The sequence below is a fragment of the Micromesistius poutassou genome (assembly GCF_964030765.1).
Source record: "Micromesistius poutassou genome assembly, chromosome: 2".
Taxonomy (NCBI): Eukaryota; Metazoa; Chordata; class Actinopteri; order Gadiformes; family Gadidae; genus Micromesistius; species Micromesistius poutassou.
In genome coordinates, this window is record NC_140272.1 from 15,933,241 (window position 1) to 15,955,985 (window position 22,745).

At 44.6% G+C, this 22,745-nt stretch overlaps 2 protein-coding genes across 2 annotated transcripts; both read right to left on the reverse strand.

Moving 5' to 3' along the window:
- Positions 1-39: 39 nt before the first annotated feature.
- Positions 40-4,727, reverse strand: ddit3 (DNA-damage-inducible transcript 3). The gene is made up of 4 exons (XM_084464257.1): positions 4,596-4,727; positions 3,251-3,315; positions 2,616-2,842; positions 40-2,244 (listed from the first exon to the last, which is right to left on the reverse strand). Exons 3-4 carry the CDS (start codon positions 2,772-2,774, stop codon positions 1,198-1,200), a joined length of 1,206 nt encoding a protein of 401 aa, XP_084320383.1. The 5' UTR covers positions 2,775-2,842; positions 3,251-3,315; positions 4,596-4,727; the 3' UTR covers positions 40-1,197.
- Positions 4,728-12,516: 7,789 nt separating this feature from the next.
- On the reverse strand, positions 12,517-22,095 carry dctn2 (dynactin 2 (p50)). The gene is made up of 14 exons (XM_084463922.1): positions 21,914-22,095; positions 21,547-21,615; positions 18,936-19,032; positions 18,634-18,695; positions 18,258-18,356; positions 17,798-17,958; positions 17,054-17,207; positions 16,743-16,808; positions 16,513-16,551; positions 16,100-16,177; positions 15,867-15,938; positions 15,446-15,548; positions 14,179-14,270; positions 12,517-13,317 (listed from the first exon to the last, which is right to left on the reverse strand). The coding sequence occupies exons 1-14, from the start codon at positions 21,947-21,949 to the stop codon at positions 13,231-13,233; spliced, it is 1,215 nt and encodes a 404-aa protein (XP_084320048.1). The 5' UTR covers positions 21,950-22,095; the 3' UTR covers positions 12,517-13,230.
- Between the last annotated feature and the right edge of the window lie 650 nt (positions 22,096-22,745).

Genomic DNA, 22,745 nt, shown 5'->3' on the forward strand with positions numbered 1-22,745 from the left:
AAAATTGCATTCCATAAAGTATCACACAACACTAAAATATAACAATTGAATTGTTTTTATTGCAAATGAAAATATTACATGAAACCAAACTTGGCAATGGTAAAAGACATAAGAAGTCAATATAAAACACCATGCAAGTAAGGCTGCAGTTCACCATCTTAGTGACTACAAGGAATAGGTACATTGGATATCGTTATTACAGCGTGTTACATTACAATTAGATATAATACAAGATTATATAAAAATAGTAAATCGGGATTGAGTAATGCACAGGAATTATACTAATAATTGTATAGAAAAATGTCAGCATAGAAAGTATAGCTGGTTCCTACTCAAATAAAATGCAATACACACACACACACACACACACACACACACACACACACACACACACACACACACACACACACACACACACACACACACACACACACACACACACACACACACACACACACACACACACACACACACACACACAGGGTTGCTAAAAAAAAGTAAATAAGTAATTTATCTTCCACAAAAAAAACGCCTTCACTGAGTACTTCAACTTTTCCTGAGCTCCTTTTAATTCTCATAATTATGGGGAAAGTAATCTCTTTGAGCCAGATTGTAGCCCTTTACCAATGAATTACAATTTATTGCAAGATGGTGGAAATGAAATGCATTCTCTACGTCCTCTATTCATCTAACCTCAACTTCCGTTCCTTTGCTCACATACAAGACACTAAGGCTTTTGCACCGTGCTGAATTTTGCAATGCTTCAATTGGAAATTGATTGTATTCTTTTTTTTTTTTCCCACAATCTAAATGCACTTATCAGAAGCATTGCATGGTATTCCCTTCCAAGAAGTTTAACCTCTCGTTTCCTTGCATGCAGTCTTTACCTCTCTCTCTCTCTCTGTCTCTCTCTCTCTCTCTCCCTGCATTTGCCGCAATGCCGCTGCAGCCCTCTTCCCTCGACCACTTTCATCATTCTTTCCTAATATCACTATCTCTGGTTACCTTCATTTCGAAAAAAAAAAAAAAAAAATCAAACAAGTCTTTGGTTTCTACCTTCGTCAACGTCGACAGATGCATTTCAAAGACAACCCTGCCACCGCCCCGCCACCGTCTTCCCGCCCGATCCCCGGATCCGGAACCTGGCCTACCTTGGCCAAGCGCCTCGCCCCCCCCCCCTTCCCCCTACCCAACGCATCACTTCCTGGTGTTGACCAGCCGCTCTATCAGCGCGCGGCGCGTCCTCTGCACCTCCTCGCCCAGGCGGTCGATCTCCGCCTTCAGCCTCTCGTTCTGCTCCGTCAGCTCCTGCACCTTCCTCTCGTTCTCCTGCTCGCGCTCCTTCCGGCTCTTCTTGGCCGCGGCCGAGGACGGCGAGGAGGACGAGGAGGAGGAGGAGATGTTGTTGTTGTGGTTGATGTTGTTGTTGTTGTTGTTGTTGGTCGTACCGGAAGACGAGGAGGAGGAGAAGAAGCGGGGACTGGAGGAGGACGAGGAGGAGACGTAGGCGTTGTTGGGGGCGCCGCCACTCCGGTCGCCGCCGCCGCCGCCGCCACCGCCGCCGCTGCTGCTGCTCCTCCGGCGCTTTCCCAGACGCTGAGGGGCCACGGCGGACGGCGTGTAGGCCGACGGGGAGGGGGCCGGCGAGGAAGGGGCGGAACCGTTGGGCGCCGGGGACTGGGGCGGCGACGACGACGAGGAGTCGTCGTCGTTGTCGCCGCAGGAAGAGGAGCAGGAGGGGGAGGCCGGGACGCACGGATGCTCGTCCTCGCTGGCCGACGGCGAGGCGGGGCGCTGGGCGTGGGTCTGGCTGGCGGGGTGTTGATGCTGGTGGAGGTGTTGGTGGTCGTTGAGGTGGTGGTGGTGGTGGTGGTGGTGGTGATGGTGGTAGCCACTGCCGACCACCGCGCCGCTTGAGTCCACCATCCCCACCCCGCCCTCGCTCAGCAGCTCGAAGAACTCCGGGGGGAGCAGGTCGCTGTCCCCGCCTCGCCGGCCCTCCTCGCCGCCGCCGCCGCCGCTGCCCGACCGCCTCTCCTCCGCGGCCGGGCTCAGGCAGGGGGCGGAGGAGGTGGAGGAGGACGAGGAGGAGGAGGAGGACGAGGATGTGGAGCCGTGGTGGAGGGGCTGGGCGGTGTGGATCTCCTCGGTGACGCGCTGGACGCCCTCGGCCCACGTCTGGCCTCCGTCCGTCAGCCAGGTGAGGGAGCAGCTCTCCAGGACATCCAGGAACTCTGGCTCCTTCTGTAGGGAACAGAGAACACCCGGGACACGAGGTGAGACGCGGCAAAACGGAAACGATTAAAAAAAAAAAAAAAAATTAAAATAAAAACGAGAATAAAAGAAAAACAAATCTGGAAAAAATTAAATAAAATAATCAAAAAAAATAATTAAATGATCAATGAAATCGAAATCCGTTGAAACAATGCGTAGCGACATCCTACGGTTAAACAAATCACATGGAGCCAAATGAAAGCACATGCGATTCTAAAATCCTACGCGGTAGACAAAAGCCATGGGTGGCGGTGGTGTCGGTGGTGCCTGTGGTGGCGGAGGTGGTGGTGGTGTCGGTGGTGTCGGTGTCGATGGCGGCGGCGGGCGACCAGACTACTGACCTCGGCGTACTGCGGGGCAGAGCGTGCCAGCTTGGCCCCGCCCGCGTCGGAGCCCAGGATGTCCTGCAGGTCCTCGTACCACGCCTCCAACTCTGCACCACACAGCGGGCCCACGCCGGGGGGGTACGGCGGCGAAAGGTGGAGCCACTCGGCTGTCATGTCGCACCTCAGCAGCAGTCAGTCTCAGCTCAACGTACAGATACTCGGCCACGCGGCACTCACTGGACCTGCAGGGAGGAGCGGACCCCCAAAAAAAGAGGGGGGGGAGGGGAGGGGGGGAGGAGAGAGTGACGAATGGGAGGGCAGGTTAGTTGGAGGGAAATTTTGCTCCGCCTTATTTACTTTTTTTTTGTATTTGTGAAGGTGTAGGGGATGGGGTGTTTTGCTCTCGTTTTGAAAGGGACTATTTCGTAGATTGGTCTATTAAAAATGTAATTGAGGCAAAAGTGTGGTTTAATGTGTGATCAATTTAAAATCCAAAAGGGCAAACTAGTGACACTAGCTGTACACATAATGGTATTGCACAATTAAATCAATCGAATAAATATGAAGATAAAAAACTAACAATGAAAACAAAACGGTTTACGTTTCCTGTTTGAATCACCTAGAATTAAATAAGAAATTAAGAGTATCACCTTGAGTAAGCCTCGCTTAATCAAGTCTGCCAATTTGTTGTTGAAGATAACGTGTCCCAATGAATCTAAGGGGAAAGAAAATGCATCAGTGGTTAGCAACACATTGGATATGTGGATGTGTCTGAGTGGGAAATGTGCTGATATTTCAGAATAAATTGATTTACACAGATACACTAAAAATGTGTGTCTATAAATAGGTACATACGATTGACAGTTCAGCATTTGATTGGAATATGTATTTTATAAATCTTGGAAATAAGGTATACGGGATTAAAATAACATGAGTTCCAGATTGTTTTTTTCCCCCTGTCCGTTCATACAAAGAACTCGGGCCGACGGCGCCCCCTGCTTTATGCTCCATAAATCGTCGAATCGATAAACAAGTCTCAAGAGGCATAAATGAATTAAAATATTTTCCTTCCATGACTACTACTTTTAAATCGTTGATTTGTTGATATATTGACAAATATAAAATGCACAAAAGTCAACGCGTGATGAGCTGTAGGCCTACAGTCCACGAAAACAACGTTTGGTAAATGCTTTAGTTTATTTTACTATAATAACAATATCATATTTTACAGTATGTGACACGTTATGATGAGTAGCTGCCATTATTTGTCAGTTTTTTTAATTTTTATATTAAGAGTTAAAACTACCCTTATTCTAATGCCATGTGGTCATGTTCCATGTGGTCAGATATGTTCAGATTAACTGTGGATATCAGATGTCAGCATTCTCACACTAATACTTAAAGACTTCATAAATGCACATCAAACGTATATCCAATCATATTGTTCTAGATATGTAGGCCAATTCGATTTTTTTGTGGATTTCAATGGACTTGGGTTTCAGCCTGAGAGCCAGGACCAGAGGATTACGTCATGGAACCAAGACGAGTAGAGGAATGGGTGAAACAAAAGGACGCCTACCAAGAAGAAAAACACTCAGAGGCGGAACACAAGTTACATTTATTCTATCTGATTAGTTGTCATGTCAAACGGGATGAAAATAACAGATCGTCTACGCTGACTTTAGGAATCCACAAAACACTGGGCTAAAGTTCATGTGTGTGACAGATGAACTGTCAAAACTTCTGCGGTGTCATGGCATGGCCATGCCCCTCCGCAGTGAGCGTCTCTAAGTAATCCTTAAAACCCTCCATCGTTTAAGTTGATGACATTGTTTTTCTCCTGTTGTCCACTGAGTTGTCATGGTAAAGTTTCCAAAACATGCACTTTTGCCAAAAAAGTAAGGAAGCACACTTGAAGCTGCGGATCATAAAGTAACGTTAGACCAAAAAAAAACAGCAATCGCAAAGCAAACATGAATATTTGTTTTCACTTACCCTTTTTCTTTTATTTGTTCGTCTTCTCGACTCTCTCGGATTAGGATAGTATAGGTATTTTAGTAAAAATGGGTGATAGCTCATGTTAACCATTGTTCAGTCTTGATGGCTGAATGTGATTCTTCTGAAAATCCCGGTGCGCTTTATATAAAGGAAAGGCCAACCGAACTCGGTGGGAAGGCAGTTTATCACAACCTAACAAAGACCATTAACGCTGACTGCAGAAAGACGGGCCAGCCAGCCAATCACAGGAGTCTCTGCGCGAGGTTTTGCTTGGTGACATCGAATAGGAATCATTTTCTCCGGGAGGCAGGCGGAGCTTATTGGCCGCGCTGGTTGTTCTCGGCTCTATAGTTTGTGTGATCTGTAAATGTGATGCAGTCAGAAGACGGCCAGGACGAATTTGGGGCGTATGGGAGTCACATGAAAGGAATGATGCAATGCTTGGCAACCAATTTCTAGTCGGGGATAACACCAGCAGAATCAGAACATGTTTTATTAAACACTGTTGGCTCTAACAAAAAAATCTAAAAATATACTTGTATGCAAGGTTATCATAGCCTATTATGTCGAAGAAATTTAACGGAAGCACAATTTGCTTTATTTAGGATTTGGGTTATGTTTGTAAAAATAAAGAATAAGGACGAAAAAAACGTTTTTTTTCCATTTTATAACAACCCTGTATATTTTTATTATTGTTTTGACATCATGAGCTGAGTATGTGTCTTCCTAAAGTGTAACATTTTAAATGCACTATCAACGCAAGCAGTCACCTTTTGTTGAAAAACATAAAATGAAACTCCATAATTGACAGGCATTATTTCTGATTACAATTGCAATTTTAATCAGAAATAATTCGACGTTGTCTCACTACTACTACTACTACACATGCCTGCGATATGCAGGTATTTGTTGAGCATTTCATACCGCGCGCTCCGATGCGCGGGGCGAGATATCAAAACAACCCTACAGCGCGTGGCTCGCGCGAGTGGGGGAGCTGGGTGTGTTCCATCATCACGCTCTCCAGATCCGCTGTTTGATGCTTCGTTATCAATTCAACTGAATAAGACTCAGTGTTTATGATGAAATGTAAATCCGAATCGAATTAGTCTGGGATCAAAACTTATCGTCAATTGTCTTGTCTGATAGTGATAATTTTTTTTGTCTTTATCAACGATCACTTTATAAACGCATTCTGATTATAACATTGTTGTCATTTTATTAAACAAACGGCATCTTTTTTAAAAACATAAAGTTTATATTCTCTAATCAGTATGGACACACGTGCTTGACCTCATTGACTATCCCGCCTTAATCTCAAACTCAGCACACAACTGTTTTTAATTCATGGTGCAGCGCGCGCACGGCTCAACATGCACAGCATAGCAACAGCGCAACTAGCGAATAGAAACCTCAAATACTGTCTCTAGGACCCGGGTTAAGGCGCAGGAGGAAGCACCATTAACACGTCACACTTTGAGTGGCTGTTGCTGAGTAGTTCAGCATACTTTCCCCGTCTCCCTCCCGCCCGTCTGTTTATTTTGTTGGTCCGGGCGTCTGTGCTGTTGTATTCATTACAAAGCACTGTTTACATCCCCAGAATCTGGGTTGCCGTCGACTTGTGTTTTTCCCTTCCCCCTATTAGGTTATAATTATGATGTCTAGTGTTTCCTTTTGTTCTCTAATTGATGTCCTTAATTAAGACTTTCCAACAACAAGCCAATGGAAGAAAATTCTCAACCGAGCTGTTTGTTTACATACATTATTCATCTGTACCACTTTCTATGTTATTTTCAATGAACAATAACAAGCACATGTCTGCTGTAGCCCTAATCACCTGTTCCCTAAATATAGGCTAGACTAATAACATCAGCTGTGTAAAAACAAGATAATCACTCAGTATGTAGTCTGTGTGTATGTCTATGTCTCGCTCCCTCCCAATTCAGTTGTGCAGTATAGCCCCGTTTTTTCATTTATTTATTTTTTATTCATTAAAAAAAAAAAAAAACGTCTGGGGAATTTCCACAGAGAAATGCTCTCTCTCAGTCGCTCCGTCTGCAGCGTGCCCTTGGTCAGGGCTGCACCCCCTTATCCCCAGCCACCCCTCCCTGCATACCACAGCTGTCGGAAACCCCCCCCCACCCTCCACCCCCCCCAGCCCCGCCCCCCCCCCACCCACCCCGCGTTCCACGACCCATACAGCTGTTCTCGTGGCCACCGGGTGAGGATAGCGCAATAGTTTACCCCCTTTTCCGCTTGTATCTCCTTTTCTTTTCCATGGACCGGTACCCCTAAGTTCTCCTGCAGGAGAGAGGAGACGCACTGGAAGGGGCCTCAGCCGGCCAAACAGCTGGCAGCCCGTCGCACTGAGGAGCTCAGCGAGATATATCGGCTACTTGGCTTCAAATCATTCCTATCCTGTAGCTTTTGAGGCCATGTATTGATACCTTGTCAACATTTGTTCTTGTCTGTCGTACTTCTTTGTTCCGTTGCCGTACACAACGTTGCCAAATCCATGTTCCCCCTCCAGTCAATTCAGCAAAAAAGATAAACAGCAGACAAAGACACATATTTTCAAAGGGTGGGGTGACGGACTCTATGGCGTTCACAGCGCGGGGGTGTAGGCCCATGGTAGGCTGTAGCATTGATTGAATTAGTTATCCTCTTGTCTCACTGCCCACTTTGTTGTGTCTCTTGTTGTTGTTGTTGTTGTTGTGGTGGTGGTGGTGGTTGTTGTTTTTGGAGATGGTGCAGTTGTTGTTGTCAGGGCATTACTTGGGTGTTTGGTGGATTTAGGAGACATTCCGGTCAATCTTGTTAGTGGTGTAAGCCTCCTTCATTACCCTCCCTTTCCCCTTCTCCCATTCGTTCCTCGCTTTTTGTTCTGCCCCACAACCGTACGTCTGCCGCCTACCACAACTTCCTCCTTCTCGTCCCCCGTCTCTCTCCCCCCCCCCACCATCCCCCCGGCTCCCTACCTCTTCCACACCTGCCCCACACCCACACCACCAGCAGCACAACCTGACAGGATGAGATGACACACACACACACACACACACACACACACACACACACCTTATTTTCCTTTCCGTCTTGTCTATAGATGCCACTAAATAACCTAAAGTCCTCGATTCCATTATCAATGTCTTCTTCTTTGATGTGATTATGATGACGATGAGTATTTATTATAATACTCAATATGAGAAGTTAGGCCTATTGTCGTTATTATTGTTGTTATTGGCAGTAGTATCTCATAGAACATTGTGTTCGGCATCCGTATTGTACCTCCAATCTCTCACTAATAAGGTTTGTTGGTTTTCTTTTAATTCCATTTTTTTCCATAGTAACTGCAGAACTATGGCCTTTTGTTTTGAAATGATCGTCACAAGCGTTATCATATTTTTGCACCACATCAGAGGCTATCCAACTACACGACAATGGCTGAAGGAGTGTCCTCGTGTTCCGCTCCTCAACTTCCCCCGGGGCTCCTTCATTAGTTTATGCAGCGGCGTATATCTGTGTAACATGTCTGAGCCAGACCTGCAGCGCCGCCACTGTGGCTCGCTGCTGCTGCTGCTGCTGTAGACTGGTGTGGCCGGACAGATGGGGGGTTGGGCCAGAAGTATCCGCTCCCCAAAATAGAAGCACACGACGGTACAGTACACCCAATGTCTCGCGGCTCATCTGGGGCATTCCTCTCTAATGGTGTCCGGGGTACAGACCCCCACAACCCCACCCCTCCACCCCCATCTCCCAATCTGTCACCCCCCCCTCCTCCCCGTTCATGATTTATCATCCAGCTACGGCCCCACCCCCCCCCCCCCCCCCCCCCAAAAAAAAAACCACACCCCAGCCGTACTGTCCTCACAATGCCGGTGGTGGTTGTTGTTGTCTAGTCTGGAAGAGAACCGGGACCCAGACACGACACGACCAAAGGTGCTCTTTTTCTTCTTTCTCAACAGAGGTCACAGCCAAGTGAACTGGTGACAGTCCCAAGGGCCTCAATGGATGGAAGGACACAAGGCGTCACATTGTTACGCGGACCGTAAGGGCAGACTTGGCTTAATGCCTTGCTCTCGTGGAATACTTGTTCCAGGGTTTAGGTGCACCCAGATGACTAATCTGAAGCACAAGACTCTGCCTCACCGGCCCAGTGTCTTTGTCGCTAATGCTTTTCGTCCTGCTGTGCTTCTGACTGGCATTTGCAAACAGTTTGCATATTGGCCGTGGGCTTTCTTTGCTATTAGTTTTTTCACCATTTGGCCTTTCATGATTCCCTTTCGTTGATTATACACGTTTGGACAAATGTGCCAGAATGTTATAAATATCAGAGTAAAGGACATAATGTACAATGTAATGTATACATATATTGTACATTATTCTTGATTGATTCTTGAAGGATTGAGATTTTGTTTTCGGACCTAAGTTTGTCCGACATAAATACAGACTTGGATGAACTGCATGGGCAGACTTCCGCATTGTCAGCAGCTGTCATTTGTGGCGCCCTCTCACTCAAATGTAACCGTAATAACACTACTGTAGCGCCGTATGGAATCACCCAGGAAGGTATTTAGAGTAGATACTGAGATATGTAAATTTACTTCAACCTTGGTTACTTATTCAAACAGACATTTGTTAGATCTGGAGTGTTGTATAAATGTTATGTTTTAGTTAATTTACTATTATTTACATTTGAATTGATTTAAAAGAAGCATACTACATTGTGTACAAAGCATAACTCTGGGGACAACTTTTGGCTTTGTGTTCCTTTCATTTACAGACGAGAGACGGACAACTGCTTGAATACCATCTTGACCAACGTGTATTTATGTAATGGCCATTCTTAAAAAGGCCCGTGCTGCCATCTAACGTCACAAATAAGTACTACAGTCATTTATAAAAAAAAAAGAACACCTTTCTTATCCCAGCAAACGTCATGATGCAATCAGTCAATCAATCATACATTGCTTTCAAACCATTATATCAGTATTATTTGAGACTAATGTTAAGAATTGGCCTATTGCTTTGTCCGTATTAGCCCATTATTTGCCCTTAATTGAATGCAGCATGATCAGTAACTTACTCGAAAATTGCATGCTCTTCTACAAAACATACCTGCAAACTCATAAGGGTTGAAAAAGGTGACAAACTAAACCGTTGTAGGGGGGTCTGGGGGCATCCCCCCCAGCCAAATTGTGCTATTTTAACATGTAAATTAAGCATTCTGGTGTACTCCCAGAAGAAAATAAAGGGAAAAGACAACATTTTCTTATAGTAAAAATGGCACATTTATTAACCCATAAACTGGTCAGTTACGACTGAGCAGTCCACTCCAGGACTGGAACGATGGGGAAAGAAACGCGCGCTGTGGTATATCTTGATAGCGATTGGTGGTCGTGGAACATGGAACGTGGAACGTGGAGTCATTTGGCCAAAGATTTTTTTATTGTGAAGATAGCAAACTTGTTTCTCGCTCATTATCAGGGGTGCACATAACTTTTTTAGTGAGTTACTCATTTGAATACCAGGAGATGGTGTTCGGTACGAACTCCACACGTAGCGTCGTTTTGATAATAATAAAGGCGATTAATTAATTAATTAATGATAAGGGGGGGGGGGAGAGTGTAGTCGGGCAGGATTGTTGACGGGGGGGTCCAGTCCGTCACTGCCACGGAGCGATAGGATGTCTCACAGTGACGGATATTGCGATCAGCTGATTTTGCACAGTTCTCCAGTGTGCGCGCTGTGCACACAGAGGTGCACACAGCGCTCCGGCTCCGTGTTGCCTTTTTTTTTGCAGGTGGGGAGACGCAGAAGTAGTACAAGATACACGTGTAGTTTTGTTTTGATGACCTGACGGTGAGTTACGCAAAGGCGCTGTAGTGGCACAAGTGACGTTACGCATCGCTGATTATGGGCGCGCATGCGTACTTTCGTACCAGTTATGGGCACCCCTGGTTATTATACAGTATGGTTGGTTGATTGGTTGGTCGGTCAGCCGTCGTTTCTCTCCCAAAAACTCTTTGGATCTACACGATTCACGTAAATGATCTATTTTGAGTTGAAAACGGCGAAAGGTGACTAGTTTGCAGGTATGATATATATATATATATATATATATATATATATATATATATATATATATCATACTTATATATATATATATATAAATCATACCTGAACCAAGGTATGATATATATTTGGACCTGCGCGCGCATCTTTTTTTTTTTACCTGCGCGCATCTTTTTTTTTTGCGCGCAGGTCCAAAAAAAAAGATGCGCAGGTCCAAAAAAAAAATATATATAATATAAATATATATATATATATATATATAAATATATATATATATATAATAATATAATATATATATATAAATTAATTATAAATTATATATTTATATATATATATATATATATATATATATAAATTATATATATATATATATATATATAAATTATATATATAAAAAAAAATTATATGAAAAAATATATATTTTTTTAATATATATAATTTATATATATACGGCGAAAGGTGAAAATTCTATGAAAAAAAGTTATATAAAAAAATTATATATAAAAAATTAATTAAAGAAAAATTATATAAAAAAAATAATAATAAAAAAAATTGACCTGCGTGAGCATCTTTTTTTTTGGACCTGCGAGCATCTTTTTTTTTGGACCTGCGCACATCTTTTTTTTGGACATGCGCGCAGGTAAAAAAAAAAGATGCGCGCGCAGGTCCAAAAAAAAAGATGCGCAGGTCAAATTTTTTTTATAGAATTTTTTTTTTTAACTCCCCAGAGTTTATTTTTTATTTATTATTTTTATTTTTATTTTTTTCGCGTCCTCCTTGGTCTGTTGTTGTTCTGGGATGCACTAGCTTTATTTGCACTCAGTGGCCCATCCTTGTCGGAGGCCTTCTGTACCTGTGAGGTAGAATGGAGGGGGTCCAATTTTTCTGTCTCTCATTTACTCCCGTCTCTCACTCAAACATACGCGCACACACAGCTCCAAGTTGTCTCTATACTATATTTCTGCTCCTTTCTCCCGTCATAAGAACATTACTGTATGTAACCGTGGATATCTGTGGCTTTCCCACTAAGATAGCTTTCTTTATAAAACATTAGTATTCATTTTTAGTGTTTATCATGTCACAGAAACCACAGTGAATCCTGTGTTTCTGTGCCCCGCTGTGGTGTCGACAGCACAGAGCTCCGGTACCGTTACAGGACAGCGGTGGTTTCTTTCAGCTTGTATTGTATTCCAATTTTAGCGAAAAACACACATAACATTAGCTTGAAAGAAAAAACTGTTTAAGGATGCTTAGCTTTGCGTGACTTTTGGGATGACTCGTCTACCAATGACTTCAAGTTGGTTGTGTTTTAACCGGTGATTGTTGCGCCAAACTGTTTACAAAGGGACACTTGGTTGCGACGCAGCAAGTGCCTGCTAGTTGACCTGCCGGGCGGGACGATCAGTACTTCCCCACATAAAGAGCTTAGTTCTGATTGGATTGCTTCCCAAATCATCCCGCTTACATTTTCTTCTCGTTTTTATTCGTTGACGAAAGTGTCAAAAGATTTCGTCGTAGTTTTATCGTCTCGTTTTCGTCAGACTGTAGACCCGCCACCCCCAATGTTTTCTCAATGGATCTCCACGAATCACACTAGTGGCCAATTTTGTTAAAAAAACGGCGAATTTCGCAGAAAGGTGACTAGTTTGCATGCCTGACAAAATAAGTGGTATGTTAGGCCGTGCAGCTTTTACTTAATCATATGCTTATATTGGTCGATCATATATGTGTATCAAAATACTAACCAGCGTCAGTTGATTATCAAAAACAAATCTTCGGTTTCCGTATATTCATAAGATATTTTGCTTCTAACATTGTTTCATTCAGGTTCTTTAAAAAACAATATCAGTCAAGCTTGGGAGTCATTTATTTTAATTTTTCAGCAGATGAACAATACAGTCCTGTTTGTAGGCGAAGACGAGAATGCGATTAAAATGTTTGTGTGGCATTCTGAGCTCAGTCATAATAATTATAATAGTTACAAGCGACTGAGCACAAGGAATAAAGAAAAAAGGTACACAGGCATATTTACAAGCTTGCCTATCAATGACTTGACATCACACACACAGGACGCATCCATGTGCTCCTGCTCTTACTCCAAGATAATGGATCCAGATATTGAGCCCAGCTCAGAACGTACATCTGTCATTTTTCAGGTGCCGTTGCTGGATGCTGATACTCATTTAACCTCAGTGTGTGTTCCATATGCTCAGATAAACTGGGACTGGACGAATTTGTAGTGGATTTACCTGTCATATTAGTAAAAACAAACCAGTCCAGTCTAAAACTCAATGATAAACAGAGAAGTGCAATCAGTGACTTGGATAGGGTGGACACAAAAAACGGAGCATTTTCAAGGCGAATTCGGATGATTTGAATTATGAAAGAGAAAAGTCGGTGCGAGAGCAGAGAGAAAACATTTGGTCTGATATCCATCTTAAGTGTTGATCTGCGTAGCAAAATAAGGCAGAGAGCTAAAGAGACCGAGGGCCCACCCCTGCCTCAACTCCCCACTCCATCCCTCCCCATCCGGAACCGTTTTCAACCTCCACCTCCTCCTCCTCTATTTGGAGAGCTTCTTCATCCTGTCGTCCAGGGAAGAAAAGTTCTCCTCAACCGCCTTCAGGTTCTCCGTCATGGTCTGCTGCACCTGGGACCGCGGAGCAAAAAGATTATACATACATTTAATACATACAAAAGGGCACTCAAGTGTGTGCGTGTGTGTGTGTGAGAGATTATTGGGACATTTCTTTTTTCCTAATTTTCTTTTTTTTAAAAGGAAACAGAATGAGCAGAAACGGAATAGAAAAAGATAGGCACAATGTGGATGAGTAGAGGGGGGCTGGGGGGGTCGGTGGAGACGTGCAAAGAATGAAAAGGGCATTAGAAAGAGCGATGCAAGGCGCAGAAGAGAGATGAAGGCTACAAAGAATTAGGAGAGGCAAAGAATTCCTGGGAAGCCAGAAACATATGTGTTTATTAGTGACGGATTTCAGGATTTGTTTCCTTGATTTAGTTCGCGTCGGTCAGTTCGCCAAGAATAAAGGTTCAGAATCGTTTGTTCGTTCAGTCGCGTTTCCGGTAGCAGTGAATCATGGAATGCACGGTTCTCAGCTGAGTCGGTCAGACTCAGCTCCGCCCTCGTTCTCCTTCTCAAACGAATCGCAATTGCGCAATGGTGCAAGCGGTCGTCAATCAACACAACATTAACTAAGTTCCTTTCATTCTGTGCAGTTTAATTGTTTCGGAACATCAATTATATTCAGGAAGTATTTTCTCCCAAAAATACTAAATACCCAAAAATATATATATTCCTGAAATTGTTTTTGATAGTGGTGCCGCTTTATATTTATGCAAATATATTCTAATAACCCTGGTGGGTCAAAGGTCCCATTTATTATGACCGTAATAACCACTGCACTTTAAACTCCAACCAGCACAATGCCACACAGCCCGTCGTCCTATGTGCTGGACGAGCCTGTGTGGTGAGCCAGGAGCCGGTCCTGTGTACCTGAGTGAGCAGCGTGCCGTTGTCCTTCAAAGAGTTGTTGATCATCTGCTGGGTGGTGTCCAGGTGGGTCAGCAGCTGGCCGAACTGCATGGCTGTAGGACAACCAGGGGGACCAGGTGAGTACATCATCACGCAGCCGCCACCACGGCAAGGCTCATTCATCATGCAACAACGACGAAACAAAGAGCAGTTTGATCTTTGTATCGGTTTGCATCATACAAAAGAAAAAAAGTGGGAGTATAGGGGGAGGAGTGTGACAAATATGAATTATGGTACAATGATGAATACGTCTTCCTTCGTGGGCTAATGCATTTTCTTTTTGCGTTAATCAGTGTGCTGCCAGACGACACAGGACTCCAGAAATAATAATTTCAGCTAAACCCATCCAGCGAGGCACATTATATGAACGCTGTGACAGACTGGAACCAATAGACACAGGGCATGACAAATGAGCCCTTTCATCTAGCGGGCGTTATCAATACATCTATTAATGAGAGACGTGTGCATTCATGACCGAGATATTAAATAGTGGGAATGTGCACAGTGTCTTTGTGCTCCTCTTATTCCAAAGATAAAACCAGCACCATCTCAAATCTACTTTCTTTTTTCTTCTTTCTTTCCACTTTTTATTTCCAGCCTTTATTTAAAAGTCGAATGGGCACTGTTCTGGCTGATCCCTTTATCCGTTTCAAATCCTGTGTGTGCTTTATTCTTCATATTTTGTGCCTCTGCCACCCTTTCCGTTTTGAGATTTGAGATGCAAATCTCTCCTCTGCAACATTACATTTGCTTCCAAGCCGAAATTTGCAGAATTGCAGGGTCTCCTGAAGAAAAAACAAGGCCCAAACATCACTTAGTAGTTTGGTTAAATCAGATGACTCCCTCTCCAAGTTAAACACATTGTTATGCACGCTACTGCATGCAAAACCTCTGATTGGTTGATACTATCAACCGGTCACCTGCTGTTTATCAGCGTTAATGTGACACACCTGTCAACTGCCTATTGGATCTGAATTTAAAGGGTGCTTACAAAAAAAGGGTTGCTTTGCCAGCAACACTGCCCCAGACTTAAAACAACTTTAAGCAAGCGGTTTGGTTCAGACTGAACAATACCAGCCTGGGTGCTTAAACCATCGTAAGCCTCTCTCCTGGCTACATTAAAATAGTGCTAGTGCCATTGTGGACAAATGTTACTCCTAACGGAGGTCTCAGACGTTGCCCTGGTTACGTGGTGGGGTGTAGCCAATAGCTGGTCTTGTAACAGTACCTTGCTCATGCAGCTCCTTGACAGCCACCAACCGTTGCACCACCTGCGGTATGGAGGTGGCCATGCCGTCCCACTTCTGCACCACGTCGTACAGCTGCGACACCTGACGGGGGCAGGACGAGAGGGACGGTGAGGGAGACGACGCCAAATAGTCAGCGAACCCAAAGGAAGCCACTTTTCTACTATCCTTATCCATCGGTCAGTGTCCTTCAGGATGATGTGCTTCTGATAGTGTGTAACTAACTTTGTAAGTAAGACATCCTAACATTTATAATCAAGAGGATCTGACTGGTGATTTTACTGTTCACTACTAAAAGCCACCATCAAAAACACCCTGTTTCAGGATTACGTGAAGCCCACTTTTCAAATAATTCTGGCAATGTCAAAAATAATAATGTTGAAATCTCAAATGGGTACCTACTTTGTTTTGCGTATCAGCGTCCTCAATGGCTGTCTTGTGCTTTGCAATTTCATTCATCTTCCCAAGGACACTCTGCGTGAATATCATTTGGAACAAAAGTTATACCGTCATCACTTATTTTAGAGACTTGGTTGGAAAGTACAGTTGAAAGTGCAATTATAACTTCTCTTCTGTGGGAGTTATGCACAAAATATTGCAAATGGATAACTTTAGATTGAAGGTGGTTATGCTACCTGCAATCTGGCTTCAACTTGATCCAGAGTGGATGAGTCCAGGGCATTGACTCTTGCCTGCAGCAACTCCATGGTGTCCTAACACACACACACACACACACACACACACACACACACACACACACACACACACACACACACACACACACACACACACACACACATTAGCCCAACTGGAAAGGGCCATCACTAAAAGACAAACCTGCAGTGTCAAAACTTAGCAAAACTTTTTTTTTTATCTTCTTGGTCTTCTCCTACTTGAGCATCTGCAAAGGTAAGCAAACTGGCTGCCATTGATCTGTACTTTGATTAATGACCGAGATTGTAGGTGATAGATCAAAAATAACACTAAAAGGAAGTGTTATGTCGCCTGTAGATGGTGTAACCATGCAGCATTCTGTCTGCGGACTCACCATCAAACTGGCTCCCTGTATCCCAGCACTCAGGGGGCCCTGCAAAAAAACCAACCCACACAATAACACGCCATTCATATTCCAACATCTGCTTATGGTTTTTAGTCATGCGATGCAGAGGGGGGAAAAAACACACAACCAAATCTGTGCACTTGTGTATTTTAAACGACAGGGAAACAATACAGGGCTTACACTTGTCTGTGCGCGTGTGTGTGTGTGTGTGCGTGTACCTGTTTGTCTGATCCTGAGCCGACAGCCATCTCAAGCTCCGCTAGGCGCTTCTCCAGCTCTGCCATCTGCAGGGATGAAAACGAGACACGCATGGTTAGTATCCCCCACCACACCACACCACAACACAACACAAAACCACCCCCCCCTCCCGCCAGACACCAGAGACACGGAGTCTGCCACAGATCCTCCTCATATCTGTTCATGATCTCACAGACAATGCTGCCGAACAGTACTGCCGTTGTTACAGACATTCCCCTGGTGCTGTGTGCACCGGCCTCTCTCTTATCATCCTCCTCCTCCTCCTCCTCACCTTGGCGGTATCGTTGAACTTCTCCTGCTCGGGCCGGCTGTGGAGCTCGTAGAGCACGGCTCCGTCCGGCACCTTGGCTCCCGCCGTCTTGCCCTCCCCGGTGGCCCCGCCGCCACGGCCCGCTTTCACCGTCTCCAGCTGGGTCAGCAGACGCCTGGTGGTGGAGGGGGTGGGGTGACACGAGGACGCGGCGTTGGGCACGGATGGCTACCGCGAGGCGGCGCCGTCCTCCGCTCGCCGTACGCGCGATCGCGTTCTCCGTACCTGCCCGCCCCTCCCCTTCCTGCTGATCACTACTTACATTTGATCACCCAACGCGGCGCCATTACGAGCTCCTCAGCGCTTTCCTTTCGCAGAGCCTAAGTGTTCCCACGGCTCCACCGACAATTACCACTGCTCAGCATTTTACAACTCGTCTCCCCTTAAAGAGGAAAAAACCCAGACCCTAACACTGGCACGATAATATTCAACAACTTATTTTAGATACAAATTTAGGGAGTGGGTTAAATACAAACGTAGGATACAATGTAAATATGGACTCAAGGCGCCCTCTGTAGGTTGAATGCGTGCTATTGCACAGTACTCCGGCCGCAAAGTCCCCCCCCCCCCCCCCCCCCCCCCCCCCCCCCAACTCCCTGACAAATACGAGGGCAGGCTGGGGTGTACCTTGTGCTAGACGGGGAACAAAGGCTGATAGTGGGCGGAGACCATCTCAAAACCAGTTTGCCTTTCCTCTCTCCTTACCTGGCAAGCGCACCGTCGGGGTCGGCCAGGTTGATGTGGGCCTGGGGTCCCAGCAGGGAGTCCAGATGTGCCGAGACCAGCTGCTGCTTGAGCTGCCCCACCTGCTGGGCCAGCGCCACCGGGTTGAGGCGCTCCTCCGTGCTGCTATCCTTGGTGGTGGCCTGGAGGAGCAGAGGATGACCCATTCTTTAGGTCGGGTGCAACAGAGACTGTTGGGCGGGGAATGGTGACCTCCTCTGGACTGTGACACGTACGATTTTCAGTATATCAGTTTTGGGTTGGGGAGGGGATAATGGTGCCAATATCCTGGCCTATTGGGGAGGACCAGGTATCTAGATATTTTAAAGAGGGTTTGAAATTGTAGATCAACATTCTACCTACAAATGTGATTTTTGATAAAAATTATTAGAATACGATCAAATACGATACTTTGATGGCGTGTGTGTGTGTGTGTGTTGACCTGGATGGTGTCCACCTCCTGAGTGAGTTCCTGGATTTCGTTCACCAGCCGCTGGTATTTCTGCTGAGGCGTCTCCTTCACTCCACTGCCTTCTCCCAGCTACACGCACACGCACACACACACACACACACACACACACACACACACACACACACACACACACACACACACACACACCATCAGAATCTCTTGACATGTTACCATACAGCTTTGTGTAACATTCCCAAGTGAGGCATTGAGCATGCAACACAAAAAGGAAATAATGAAGGGAATAAAAATAATGTTCCTTTCCCAATTGGAATGACACAAGAAGGAGCTGTTCTTTTACAACCAATCATTTGAGACCATGTGATTACAGGGCGTGGAAAGTACTTACAATCTCATATTCTCCTGACTCGTAGCCCACCCTTTTGCTCCGACTGATTCTGTCTGAGAAGTCTGGCAAAATAAAAAGAAGAAAATTCAAAGACGGAATAACATAACTATTAAAAAAATCAATTGACAGAGCGTCTTGGCATTTTGAGTTCATAAGATACGCTCTATAAAAAAAATGCATTACGATCTGACGTTTTTATGCATTATAAAGGCCTGACGTAGTATGTATACCATTGTACAGAGGTAATATATAGCCCAGCTCCTAAAAGGCCTGAATGGTGGCCCTTTCAGACACACACTGACCGAGTCCTTTGGTGCTGATGTGCTTGTCTTTGAACTTGTCGAACGCGGCGTTGGGGTTGACCACGATCCTCTCCACGCTGTCACTGCACAGCTCCTCCTGTCAGACAGACAGAGTTAACCAATAAAGTCAGGGAATCAAGGAATCGAGAGGCAGAAAGCGGTGAGTCTCTGTGGGGAAACTTGGCTGATACAACTCAGAACCGCTAGACAGAAAATCAGGGTGTGAAATATGAATGGCATGCTGGGAAATTGAAAGGACAAATTTGGACGTCATCAATCCCTGTACTATGATTTGTAAGATATGCAGCACCTCATTTCCATGGTTGTGTTTTTGAATGATAAGATCCCAGCATCAGACATGAAAGGGTATTGGAGACATTTATCCCAAATGTCAGCAGTAGCTTCACATGCTGCAGTAATAATTACCATTTGAAAACATGATCCCAGCAGACAACAATCATCAAAACTAAGAGTTTAAACGAGGAGGAGAAGACTATTAAATAAGGGATTATGCCTAGGTGTAGTTCACAAAGAACACATTTTCTATGGTTAAATATATATCACTAACAAATATGAAATTAACAAGCCGGCCCTAGACGGGAAGCAGCTCTCTTTACTAAAAGGGACGACTCATTGGTTAGTGACTTCGAGGAGCACATTTGGCTACAATTGGGGATCATTTTAGATCACACAGTCTAGGTGATCAACTGCAATCAGGACAAAATAAAGTTGAGGATTAAAATGCCAACGACACAAAGAAAGAAATTTGAAACGATAGCTAAGAAACAGACACAACAAGACACACCTAACGGCCATGCACACGCAAGACAGCTGGACCAAAACTTTTGGGCGAGGGAGAAGATGGGAGGGGGGGGAGGGAGGGAGGCTAACAAGACTCTTACCAGCTCCTTGGATTTCCAAAGAGAGTTAGAGGAATCAAAAGGAAGAATGGAGAGAGAGAGAGAGAGAGAGAAGGAAAGAGGGAGAGATGGAGAGGGAGAGAAACAACACAGATTAATGTGGTTATCACATGCAGCGCACAAAACGGGAGCTGTAGCTCGAGGTCGGAGGAGATAAGAAAGAAGCCAGTGTGTTTGGAGAGCGCCTGCCGCTTGTATCCTTAAATTAGCACATTTGCTCCTTGGTTCTTTCCTCTCCTCAGGGACGGTCAATGCAACCAAACTAGCAGCCGTGGCTCGCTGTCCGTTGAATAGCATATTGACCCACTGGAGTGTTATTAAGAACTATCCTGGGTGACGGTGGAATGGCATTATTGGCTTGTTCACACCATGATGTCCAGGGGTGATGCGTGATTGGTTTTTGATTATATACAACACCAAGAGGTGGGGAAATGGGTTAAGGGGAGTGTAGAGGGGCAGTTGCAGGAACACTTGTATTCTGTATAGATCTTTGTGAATTATGAAAATATAAAAGACTCTGTACCACAAACAAGCATTAGCGTTAATATTAATTAAGCAAAGGTTAGTCAAGTTATGCAAAGGGAAAGGTTGGTTGAAGTAAAGGTTATATAGATATAGGTTATCTAGGGAGAAGGGGATGTGTAGCAAGTCGCTCAGCATCCCACATTCTACGTGTTACTGCTCCACTGAAGCCATCAGAGATGCGTCTCCTTCAACTTTGTCATTTGGCTGGGGCACCCTGTCATAATAATCAACGGAATGTGCTCCACAGAAACCAGACACAGTGCAACCGACGGCTCCGCCAAGATTTTTGCAGCGCAGTCAACTCAGAACATTACCTTATGAATGCTGACATAATTCTTTGCACAATTGTTTTCAATGTATTAACAAACGTTTCGTCAAGCTTCCTGTGGAGCACATGTAAGGGGGGGGGGTTGTGATGACGCTGATGGTGACGCAGACTTTTCAGTGGAGCACGGGGTTAGTCAAAGAGGTTGCAAAAACCATTGTCCATTGAAATAAAAACAAGACAAAATGTGATTAAATTTGAAAAATAAGAGTAATCAGAGGCAGCGGGCTTAATGACATACTCTTACAGTGTGTAATGGAAGCTCAAATCAATCTATTCCCAATTCATCCAACTCATATATACCAAAATGTTGATTTTTTTTAACCATAACCCATGCAAAGAAAATACTGCGAGATCTTAGTCTTACTTGCACAAGCTAGGTTTCCAGGAGGGGTAGCAGTCAAAACAAAGACCGCGGTAGACACATGAATGCAAGTGAAGGAAAATAGCCAATTAGCTTTCGCTTTGTTTGTCGGTACACTGTTTATAATTTGAAACGTGCATTAACAAAGAAACAGAATGCACTTCAAGGGCAGTGCAATTACATCTCATATCGACCAAATGTCATTACTAGCATTTATGTATATGCACACAAACCTTGCTATTGAATTTGCCTCACAGGGGAAATATATACACATATCCAAGTTAGTATGTTGTTGACTGTAGTTATATATTAAAGCACTCTAGATGCAAGACATTAGAATACCACTGTGTAATTTTAGGATGGATTACAGAAGATATGAGTATTAGTCACAATTAAAACCGTTGGATTACGAGCAGCCGTATTACAGCTGATCACGAGAGGAGTTTTTAATTTATTAATATCGTATGGGTTATTTACCGACTCAAACTGTGCCTGGTCATCTTCTGGAAGGTCTCCGGTTTCGTACACATCTGGCTCGTTAAAAGCCTGTTAAAACAAAACACATTAACATCAGAATGACAGGCGACGTTAGCTTTCCATCCTGGCCAACGCCCCGGCCCATTCAGAAACACTTCATTTCTGCATTTACTCAATATAAAACGGCCAATGCCGTGCCTCACATTGACAAGACGACTGTCACCTAGTTATAGTTGAATAAAACCACGCCATAAGCATCCATCAACTTGAAACAATGAAGGTGTACATGCCAGAAGGATAACACAACTCGGTGGCAATAGCGAGCTAATGCTAGCTTTAAAGAACACAGATTATCTTTGCAACTTACGATGCCTGGCAAATTGGCGTATTTGGGATCAGCCATTATTTGTGAAATGCAAAAGCAATGCCCGCTGTCTCACAAGTAAGCAGTTTATGAAACGATATCGACGATATAGGAACGGTTTCAAACAAAAACGTTTGGGCTGAGTGCTAGCAGTCTGTCCGCCGGGGATGCTAGTGCTAGCTGGCTGATGTGGTCATTCACTCGGTTTGACAGCGTACACACTTCAGACATGCGCAGCGCTACTGTGAGGGGCGGGTCTACGTTCCTACCAGAGATACAGTACTCCGCACTCCGGCGGGAGATTAGGAACACAGAACCAAGCGCTCCCAATACAGAGCCGCAGATCGCAGTTGTCCAAAACGAATTTAACGGCTACTTTATCTATTTTCGAGAACATTTCCTCTTTAAGGAATCCCGTCTTTATTCAACCAACCATTTTTCGTTAAAACGCTTATTATAAATTAAATGCTGACATTCTACTTAAAAATTTGGTACCTTTGCGTTGGTTTTGTCATATATTGTTAACAAATGAAGACACGTGGTGGGGCTAAAGAGCTTAGAACAAGACTTCTCAGTCGATGGTTCCCGGTTCCAGCACTTCAGTGGTGCTGATGCGAGTAGCCAGTTTAGCCACGCCCCGTCCCCAATGGGAGACGAGCGTGCCGTCTGTCATTGATGCAAGGCATGCCCAGCAAACCCTGCTACCCATGCAGTCGCAGCCAGCACCAGCTCCTGCTCGGAATATACTACCAATTACAACTCTTTCTTTTTGGACATTGAACTGAATCCAAATTTGGCTGAAGTGCGTTTCAAACTGGCAAACTCCCTCTATTGG

Excerpts from the sequence above, each read along its gene's own strand:
- ddit3 (XM_084464257.1), bottom strand. The coding sequence starts at position 2,774 with ATGACAGCCGAGTGGCTCCACCTTTCGCCGCCGTACCCCCCCGGCGTG. Across the intron at positions 2,245-2,615 it reads CTGCCCCGCAGTACGCCGAG|AAGGAGCCAGAGTTCCTGGA; the intron begins GTCAGTAGTCTG and ends TGTTCCCTACAG.
- dctn2 (XM_084463922.1), bottom strand. The coding sequence starts at position 21,949 with ATGGCTGATCCCAAATACGCCAATTTGCCAGGCATC. Across the intron at positions 21,616-21,913 it reads ACGCCAATTTGCCAGGCATC|GCTTTTAACGAGCCAGATGT; the intron begins GTAAGTTGCAAA and ends TTGTTTTAACAG. Across the intron at positions 18,357-18,633 it reads AGTCAGGAGAATATGAGATT|CTGGGAGAAGGCAGTGGAGT; the intron begins GTAAGTACTTTC and ends GTGTGCGTGTAG.